At 37.1% G+C, this 10822-nt stretch overlaps 1 protein-coding gene across 5 annotated transcripts in view; it reads left to right on the plus strand.

Annotated features, from left to right (window-relative positions):
* LARS2 (leucyl-tRNA synthetase 2, mitochondrial) overlaps positions 1 to 10438 on the plus strand; it is an 83190-nt gene extending 72752 nt beyond the window's left edge. For 4 of the 5 annotated variants that reach the window (XM_053986576.1, XM_053986570.1, XM_053986560.1 and 1 more), the window contains 2 exons: positions 4560 to 4687; positions 10065 to 10438. In XM_053986576.1, coding sequence (XP_053842551.1) covers positions 4560 to 4687; positions 10065 to 10244 — 308 coding nt within the window. In that variant the 3' untranslated portion in view covers positions 10245 to 10438. The remainder of the gene's footprint in view (positions 1 to 4559; positions 4688 to 10064) is intronic. The other variant, XM_053986591.1, reaches the window with a different exon arrangement.
* The last annotated feature ends 384 nt before the right edge of the window (positions 10439 to 10822 follow it).

A 10822-nucleotide genomic window follows, 5' to 3' on the forward strand; every position in this document is an offset into this window, starting at 1 on the left:
AAGTCCTGTTGCTCTTCTAATTAACCAATTTCTTAAACTTTATTGTGTATAAGTGATGATGCTTTACTATTTTAAATAATTTCAATACGAAAATTAAGGTTTCTAAATACTCTGTTTAGTTTTCTCTGTGCTTTAGTTCTCCATACTCGGAGAGAATAAGTCTCTCCTTTTGTACTTTGGCTTTGCATCTAAATGTCAGGATAATGCTGCTTCCTCTTTCGTAAATTGGTCAGGAAAAGAAGTTTGTATATTGTTCTATAAATTGCACCTATAGCAGTGGACCCCACTCTTTGGTGGAAGCTGCTTGAATGCTGTTCTGTAAGTGCCTCACCTTTCAGCAGCTGAACAACAGCAACCCATGATACTTTGTGTGTGAAGAAGTTCTTCTCCTGCCTTAGAGGATGAGCAGTTTTTGGTATTTTGGTGTGTCAGCCTGGTGGTGTTAACTGTGCAGGGAATGCACTGGTTTATCGCTCAATAACATAAAAAGCAGCCGTAGCCCCTCAGTGTGGGAAGAGTTCATCCGGCTGATATCTTGGCAGTTTATGAACACTAACAGGATGAGGAAATCAGTTTCCTTCCTGAAACCTTGTATCTAAGGAATATACAGACACCATTTGAGACTTTTTTTTTAGTTTGTTTGTAGTAGTACAGTGTTTTGCTGTTCAGACAAGGATATGAAACTGCTTATTGTGAGTTGCTACATTTTTATTAGAAATGACACATGAAAGATGTGTGCACCCTTGATAAACACATCTCAGGAAATACTGAAATTAAACATAAATTTTGAATTTTTAATGGTATCATTGACTTAGCAATATTTTAACTGTCACTACAATAGCTCTGTTGCAAGAATTTGTCTGAACTCAGCTCTTGCTCAAAGAGGCTTCTGAAGAGAATAGAGTTGAGCAAAAGCTAATTGATGTTGCAGATTTTAATTGAAAATCTGAATGTAGAAATCCCCCTTCACAAATCCAATAAGAAACGTGATTTGGAGTTTAAATTTTTTTTTCTCCAAAAGTAATAGCATAAAAGGAAGGAGAACAAATCCTTCAAATTGAGGAAGACAGATTGTTTTAAGAAAGTTAAAAGGATTTGACTGGAGTTTGTTGGATTGCAAGCACATCCTAGAGTTAGTTTACAGTAACCCAGGCTTTTCACATCCTGGTTCTGTAGTATTACACCAGTGGTATAATACAGATTTTCTCAGAGCTGTCTGGAAACAGCTGTTACCATCTATTTGAGACTGCAGATTGTTTCACATATGACTGACAGACATATTCTTCCTGAGCTGCAGAAAGAAATTTCAGATATGTAACTTGACCAAATCTGTGAAATAGGGATATTCATTAAATAGTAAAGAGAATATCAAGAATAAATTAACATGGTAACAATGCCAGAAAGAGGCTGCATAGGCAAGTAGATACTCACCCAAAATGTTTCTCTGCTTGTCCTTACACCCTCCTTATCTGAGCTTTTTCATTAAATTAGCAGTATTTGGATATTCACCCTCAGAGTCATCTTATACTTCCCCCTCTGATCTTGTTACATTTTCTGTTTGAAAATCCTTAGTCCTAAACTCTGATACTGACATTGTTTCAGATGCTTTCATTAGCTTCCTTTTATCACCCATTAAGACTTCCATCTTCATTTCCTTCTCTGCTTTAACCTCTCTGTTCCAGGGTTGTCACAAGCCAGCTCTTTCTCAATTTACTTCATAATCACAACTTTTCCTCTAGCCTACATAATTTTTTGTCTAAGTAGCTGCACAATTAGTGGAATTTTACAGATAATTTTTTCCAATGCTTTTTTTCTGTAAGACTAGAGTTACCTTTCTATCCTAGCACCTTGCTTATATATGATTGCTCCCATGTCTTCCTTCTTAAATTTCTTTAAAATGAGAATCTGCTCTGTCCTGTCAAATAGCACCTTAGGGGAAGTATTATGTTTATGAAATACTCCTGTAATGCTAGTAAAACATTGCCCTGAGCTGAAAAGTTGTTAGACTGGTCCTGTCCCCTCTTTCTCTCAACTTGCTAATTTACAGTACTATTTATAGTACTCGTTTAACTTGGTGTTTTAAAATGGGTTCCAATGCTCTGTGTTACTGGTTAGGGAAACCTTGCTCTAATATTTACTTGCTAGTCAGTAGAAGTCCATTGAAGCAGATCCAATAGCAAGATCTGGGCTTCAGACTGAGCACAAGTATTGTCTTTGATCTGTCCTGTACAGATGGAGACATATAAGTAAAAAGCTTACAGTAAGTAAAAATATACTCAGTTAGCTTTCTGTCCTGCATCTGCAAGAGAATCAATAGCCATAAAAGCAAAATACATCAAAAAATATAATGCAAAATGCACACCACTTTATAAAAGGCACTTCACTAGATACTTTCCTGTACAGTAAGATGATAAAAGTGGTTTTTCATGTTTCCACAATCAAAGTTTCAGAAGTGGTCCATTTTTAAGGTATCAATCACTGTTCTGGATCAGGGTGATGAAGTTTCTGGTTTAGTCTGTTGAATTTTGAAAATACCAATCAAATCATTATGGTTTCTGTGCTCTACAGCTTACAAAATGTGAATTAAAGCAGGAAGCCAAACAGGCAACAAAACTAAAACCTTCATCTTGGTTTCCTGTCAAACTGTTTTCTCAAACTAGTTCTGTTGACTTTTCTCTATGGATGAGCTCATAACTCATTTTGTAGCAAGAAAAGTAACCAAAAGATTGACACTGGGCTTACTCACACTTTGCTTCAGAATACATTTTAATTTTTTTTTCTTGGTCAGTTTATTAGGACTGACAACCTCCACAGGAATTAAAAGGGACCCTGGTTTTGCTTTTGTAGATAGAAACTCGTATATCAAAAAGTAAGTTTTAAATAGTTTGAAGAATTCTCTTCAACAGTAAAATAAGGAATGGCCAGTGTGTATGCTTCTGCTGCAAGGCGTGTGATCAGTTGGAAAGAAATGAGGTCATCTGGATGTTCAAAAGCCAAAAAGGAAAGAATCTAACAGCTGTTTTCTTTACAGTCGATGTGATGATGAATCATCAATATGAAGATTTTTTTCTGCTTGAGTTCCTATATTTTGCTCTCTCCGTTTCTGAGCTACTGCTGCAAAAGAAAAAAAAAAAAAATACACAAAATCAGAGCCACTGATAATAAATTATTTACCTAACAAATAGTTGTTGTCATTAAGAAATGTGCATGTTCTTGCTTGCCATTAGAAATAGCTCCCATCAGTCCTCCCCGCTGTCCCTCTCTGAGTCATTCAGCAAATAGCACAGCTGTGTGTCATTTTACTGAAGCATTTTGTCTGAAAAAGCACTGACAAAAATGTGGTGGATTTTTCTGGAGGAAGCTGCTCTTTATGTCCCTGTTTGCTGTTATTCACCGTATTAGTCTAAGCAATCCAGCGAGCTGAATTGATGTATGCACTGTGCATGGGTTGGCTGAGTGCCTATGGCTGCTGTCCTGCTGTTTTGAACAGCTTCAGTGCCTCAGTTTCTCCAGTGAGTCTTGTGTTGATGGGTTTTCTTTATGCTTTTGATGGAGTTTCCCTAAACCAGGAGAGATTTCATATACATTTTGCAATCCTGAATGAGGCATGTGCTTACAAAAAGTTTTCGTCCATGTTCTTATTCATATGCAGAAATTGCTTTTAATTTAAAAATCCCCTGGCTCTGTGAGAATCACAAGAGCAAACATCATCAATATTGATTATATTTGACAACATCTTGTTAAATGAAATCTTTGTATTTTGTCATACAGCTGCAGTAAACAGCAACATAAATCCTACTCAGGAACTTCTATTCAGTTACAGAAAGCACCTTCAGAATGACTTGCATCCTATTCTCCTATTACTTAAACAAATCAGGAATTCATTATCTTGGGAAGATCATAGCCAGTTTAATAAAAGGAGATCACTTATAGCCATTTTAGAAAATTTTTAAAATAAAATCAAAGTATAAAATGTTTCAAAATGTAAAAATCATAAGGAGAGCAAGCTGTGCAAGGCATTCCTTTGTATAACCTTTAATTTGTGAGAAAATACACTTCACAAAATAGAGAAAATCTTTCAAGTAGCTTGACTTGGAAATTTAGAAACTACCCAGCATATTACAGGTGGTAAAATAAGCCATAATCATTTATCATTCTCAGTTGTTAGTAAAATTCTAATCAAACTGCTGTCATTACTGAAAATAAATGCAGTATTATGGTTGACTTCTAGAAGCAGAGGTCAGCTTGTGTTGCAGTATTACAATTTAAAATAATAAGCAGCAGTCTTCTGTGCTCTTGGCGAAGTTAAAGAGTGTTAATTTAAATCTAAAGTGTGCCCACATTGTTAATATCCTTACTCATGATATAAAACAAATGCTTCAAAGATGTATATCTTTCTGTTTATAATGTGTTGTATGCTAATCTAAACAATGTTATTTCCTCCTATGGCACTTGCTTTTAAAGTCAACTTTATCCTGATCTAATTTGTCAAACAAATTCCAGAGACCAAATGTTCTGGTTACCGTACAGATGAATGTTTTACTGTTTTCATTTTCCAGGTTTGGCACATGTGCAGAATAAACTTTGTACTCATCATCACTGGGATGTTGATGTTCTGCAGCAGTCCTGGCCCAGAGTAGACCCAGATTACCTTCAGCCATCAGATGTTGTGGAAATGTCTGTACTGGTAAGAGCATTTTGATTTATTTTCAGTAGTGGCCAAGTAATGTGTTATGAGCCCAGAGGATGATGGAATTTCTTCTCTTGTGGAAGTCAGGTCCCATAGTAGATGATCCAGTGAAAGTTCAAAATAGAAGCTGCTATTACAGTTGTGCTGAGTAATTAAAATAGTTTCCTAAACAAAAAGATATAGCGAGTCTGGAAGAGAGATGCCCTAAGTATAAATCTTTCAGAGTGACTGCATATTAGTACCTGTGGAGACTTGACCAATGAACAGCCATGGCCAACGATGATACAGTCAAAACTAGGATCACAATACAGGCCCAGATTTTTTGCCTGACAGTGCATTTATTAACTCAGCCCTGTACACAAATGTATAATTAGGAGATATTTCTTGTGGTGCCAGTAGTGCTATGGCTCCCTAACAGAACCAATCATAAGCTCAGTTAAGTTGTGATTTTTGCCAAATGATGTTTCCCATCTGCCTTGGGCTGAATTTCTGGCACATGTCAGGAGAGTTCATTTGCAGGAATGGGGTTGAGAAAACCGACTGTCTTTGGAAATGTTATAACTTCCAATTTCTCTGTGGGCTCAAAGCCCTTTGTGGCCCAGGGAAAGAGCTGGCTGTTCAGTGGAAGAGTGCACATGTAACTAACTACCTTTAGTTTAACCTCCAGTTTCCCAGCATGTGCACGGTGTAATTTACTGTCTTCCTATGGCTCTAGTTAACTAGCATGTGTTCAGGATGCTCCCAGGCATCATAAAGGTTGGTCATTAGACAGGACACAGAGGGAATGAATGCCTGGAGCCAAAGGTGTGGGACCCCTGAGCAGTATCTCAGCTCTTCCACTGGCTGACTCCTGCTCCACCTGCCTTCAAGTTCCTCATGCTCAAGCATTGTGATAGTCAGTAATTAACATAGATAGTTGGTCATTAACTAGATCTGAGGACTCCTGCCTTTTTCACTGTTCCCCAAAGGGTAATCTTTAATGCTAACATTCTAAATTTTAATGTTCTAAATTAATGCTTCAACCTAAACACTTCCTGTGTTTCTGGACATTGAATGAAAATGGAGCCTATAGAAGAAATGTCATTTGGTCATGTCAAACTGTATGTTCTGTGTGTGTAAAAGAAACAGAAGCAGTGCATTTTAGTTGTATTTTTTTCTGTTCGTGCCTTTCAGGGAGGGAGCAAAGCAGTTGGGTTGTTTTTGATGAGCTAAGTTTTTTGAGGAGGGAAGAGAATTTAAGGGAAGCCATTTTGCTGTAGATTTCCTTAATCAAAGTATCTTTGCAAATAATTTCATATCTTGCCTGATCTCTCAGTCAGATTATTTGAACAGAACGAGAAATAATGTTAAAGCACTAGTTTTTCCAGCATTAAACATACACACTTAAGAAAGACCAAGGAGTATGTCTTTTTGAAGGAAATTTTCAATTGTCATCTTTCCAAACCAAGAAGGACTCAATTGCCAGCTGGGGTTAATAGAAGACTTAGCCTAATAGTCTCTGTGGGTGGATTACTTTTTTCTTCTTTCTTACCCTCTCTTTTTTTCTTTAAGTGATAAGCATTTAGTTCTAACAGTAAAAATCTTCACTGAGGTATGATCATTTCTCTCAAGCTCAAAATAAGCCTTCACGTCCAAGCACAGCTAGCAAACGTCTTGAATTCCAGTGCTCAGTTTATAAGGAAGTCATGAATGAGAAATTGTGTAATTATAGAAACGTCTTCACAGTTGTGGTTAAAGCAAACATGTTATTAAATTTATCTTTGAAAAAACAACTTCAGCAACACAGGGAAAACTCTGGACACAGTGTTTTTAAGACTACACAACCAAACATGAAAATGCCTAAATATTTCACTGATATTTTTCTGCTGACACAAAAATTTCCTTCTCATAAAAAGGAACAATAAAAAATTAATTTTATTTATTTAAATTATTTTTGTTTCTTTTCCTGATTGACTTTGTCAAAGCCATAGCCTTGTGTAAGTATTGTTGTAATAAGAGAAAAAACAACCCCTGGGTTCTCAGTCATATATTCATGGAATTATATGATGTATGTAAACACCTTCCTTCTGAGAAAGCAAGTGACTGGAAGACCAGAGAGACAAATTGCTTTTTTGAACTGGGAATAATTCTTAGCAATAGTGCCTACAGAGTGTGCCTGGCTTTCTACTGTAAGAGTAAAGCAAAAGGGAAATATGGGGGAGCAGGGAATGTGACTGTGCACGGAATGTGGGAAGTCTTGTGGACACTGAAGGTTTTTGTATGGCTGCAAAAATAAATTGCCCTCATTAAACCAAGAAACACTTGCCATACAGAGGAATTGGTTTTGCAAAGAGTCAGTGTCTCTTCACAAGGCTGTACAGTCAAACCAAGTCTTTGGGCCACAACCCTATTCTTCTCAAGCCATCAAACTGCCTCAGGCTGCCAGGGATTTGTCTGCTGAGACATTCTGGGTTTATTTCTCTTCACACAAAATACTTCATTATTTCCTGTCTGTGCTGGAGTTATGTCTTTCCATATTTAACCCAAAGCAACAAAAGCAACCAGCTCACTGTATCCTTGGCTGAAACAAGATTTCTTGTTTGCCTACAAGAAAGACATTTAAATTCACTGGGTATGCCCGGTATCTGTTACGCTAAATATTATTGCAAAGTTAAGTATTTTTAATAATACTGTATATTATTAATGCTCTGAAAAATCTGACCTGAATGTAGTGTGCATTTCATCCTATAAATACTTCTGACTAGCATTCCTCACATTTTCTAGGTGGTGCAGATCTGTTAGTAGATCTTATAACTGATGTTTTTATAAATTTAAAAAAGAAAATTGTGTCATTTTCCTTGCTTTGGCAAATGAGGGAGGTCTAACAGTGCACAGATATTTATTTTCTTTCTAACTTCTCAGAAGGATTATGCATCAATGGTAAAAAAATATTTTAGTTGAATTAAACATTCCTCTCTGCAGCCTCAAGGTGCTTATTTTTCAGTCTTTTGTGATTTCATTTCAACTTCTATAACTTCTGTAGTTACCACTGGCTCCCTGTAGATCTGGAATAGTGTAGAATGTCAAATATTAAAAAGAAAAAAAAAAAGAAATTAGGAAAAAAAGAGAAGAAAAAAGCAACAGCTTCCTTCCTCAGGGGAAGAAAGGACCCAAGACTCATGTATTTCTCCTCTTGCAGTTTGCCATGGTTTTTCAGAGAAACAAGGCTGCCAGCACCCAGTTTTCTTCTGCTGGCACTTTTACCTGGAAATGCCAAGAGTTATGATGGTCTAGTGAGATACAGAGAGAGAGATGGAGGAATAGCAGAAGGCATTTCTCCTGCTGAGAACCTAAGCCCTGGACTAAAAGGATTTGTGACTAGGATGCTTGTTGCACACAGCATGTGATTAAATCTGCATCTGCCTGTTTTAAGAATAGTGTTTAAATGCTTCATGATACCTACAATATAATGAAAGCCATGCTCAAACATGTGGTGAAACCATAACCAGTCTGCTGTTTGATAAAAGTTATGGGCCCAGCTCAGAGCATAGTGTGGGAAGATGAGGAGACATGCTGTGGGAAGGTGGAGATGTGCTGTGGGAAGGTACACAGTGCCAGGTTGCCCAGGCTTCTCGACCTTTCTAGGAAATCACAACCACTAGCATTCATTTATTTACCAAGTTGATTTAGACTGCTTGACTTTTCTGTTGAGAACAGCACCAAATAGGCTAGTTGTGGAAAATTTCCTCCTGCCAACATCCATCCACTGGGACATATTAATTTGCATGATGGAGGACAGTGAATGACATTTTAACTAGACAGGCATAGCTTTGAACTGCAGGCTGCGTGTCCTAGCAGCAAGCTGAGAGACTTGCTTTATATTCCCACTAAAACTGTATCTGTTTGGATTTTACTGTTTTCTTTTTCCTGTGGAATGCACTTCTTCTGTGAAGAAGAACTGCTTGTATATATTTTTGTATATATATTTCACAAAAGCTTTAAAAATTAACTCCTATGTGTTTTTCAAGGATTTTTACATTACACCAGATGCTAAAGGAAAAGTTTAACACAGCCAGCCTTTTATGATGCCACATTATGGATGCATGTAGGAGTAATTAAAAGCTTACTGACATTATCACTGTAAATTATTGTCAAGACTAGTCAAAAAATAGAAGTGGCTCATCCTTGCTGCATTAGAGACTCCATCTTGTTCCTTAAAAATATGTCCTGACTTCCTCTCTCAGAGAATTGCACAAATTATTTTATTTTCAATAAAACAAAATACAAACAAAATACAAACTAGGTAAGTGAACTAGGTCTTTCTCATTTGTCGTATGTTGCATACAGATATCCTGAATAAAATCCAGGTGAAAACCAAGTCATGAACATTTTTATGTCCAAACTGCATGAAGCAATGTGTGTTTCTTTTAGAAGATTGAAATCTCCTTGAAATGATGCCTAGGGGTCAGAAATCTGCAGTACCTATACAGATTATTATGCAAGTAATGCAATTAACTGCATTAAAAATTTTGAATTGTTTCATTTTCTAAAATGTGTGATTGACCTTCTTCTCATTAAGGCACTGAAAATAGGCCATATAAATCAGAAAGCCTTTGTAATAATTCATTTTATGCCAACTCCAGAAGGGTACTGAGTCAGGCTCTGTAGTCTGTCTCCATTATCTACTCTTATTGGATGACAGAAAGAATTTATAAAACCATTTTATAAACTAAGGTGATTCCCACCAAAGGGCTTACTCAGTTTTACTTATGTGATTCTGCCTTACTGAAGCAAAACCAGCTTGGAAGCTGCACTGAAAACCAGCCCTACACAGGAAAATGTTACTTAGGGAGTAGCTGACGTCTTTGTGGTCAGTGTTGGATGAATGAGCCATGGGTTGAGTACAACATATAACAATGAGTGCAACATACACTAAGTTAAAGCCTATTTTTCTAAAAATAATAAATCTTCCATTTGAATCTCTGCAAGACATTGTTTAGCTGTAAAGAATCCAAATTGCTGCCCAGAAGTATGTACAAACCAAGACTCCCACCAGACATTTTATGCAGCATATGTGACTGTCACGTTTTTAAAATTAAAAGATCACTGCACTGCACAGTCACATGCTGCTTGCTGTCTTCAAAACTGAGACTTCCTGTGGCCACTTCTCCAATTTTGTTTTTGAGTTTCATGAATCAGAGTTTTATCTTATGGTGGACAGGATATAGGAAGAATTTTATCCTCTGCTTATAAAGTGTGGGTTTGGAGAAAAGAGAGTTTATTCCACTTTCCCCCTTTCCTTTTGTAAAAAGATGGGTTGGATACAGGAAATTAAATTGTAGGAAACAGTCTAGTTAAACTTCTGTTTTTTCTTGTTTTCGTGTCTCTCTTTCAGATCAATAACAAAGCTTGTGGCAAAGTTTTTGTGCCTCAGCAAGCAGCCCGCAATTTTGACGAAGTCCACGAGCTCGTTCTTCAGAGTGAACTTGGAGTCAAGCATCTCCAGGGACGAGCCATTAAAAAGGCCTTTCTGTCTCCCAGAACGGCCCTTATCAATTTCTTAGTGCAAGAATAGTAAAGGCTCTGCTGGGCTGTAAAAGGGAACTGGAATCTTTGGTGGAGGTGGAAACCAATGCAAAAAGAGCAGTTATGGTCATTTCACTTCATGTAAAGGTGGGAAAGAAATCTTATTAAAATCAGGTTGCTGATAAATTTTCCTTTCAATGTGGAGAAATGTGCAGAATTAAATTTCTTATTGAGTCACGGTAAGATGCTGCTTGTCCATATTCTTTGGGAGAATGAGAAGGGAGCGCAGAAGAACTAAACCACTGTAACAGAATGTAACTGAAGAAAGCACATGGGGCTTAGTGTCAGCCTCAGGAATATATCCTGTTGGAAAGTTGGCTTGGCTAATTGCAGATGCATAAATATGATTCCAGGACTAAACAACTGTCCTGAGTATGTGCTACCCCAAATGTTAGGTGTGCTTTGCCCTGTATCTCATGTTTGGGTACCCTACCATTACCTAGCATTTAAAGTTTTAAGGAAACACTGCAAAACACTACAGAGTCTTAATTTAAAAAATAATTTCTTTGTGCTGACCAATGGCCTTGGGCACAGCTGGTAGCCAGAATGGGGTGGTTTGATACATTT

This window comes from Vidua macroura, chromosome 1, assembly GCF_024509145.1.
Source record: "Vidua macroura isolate BioBank_ID:100142 chromosome 1, ASM2450914v1, whole genome shotgun sequence".
NCBI classification, from domain to species: domain Eukaryota; kingdom Metazoa; phylum Chordata; class Aves; order Passeriformes; family Viduidae; genus Vidua; species Vidua macroura.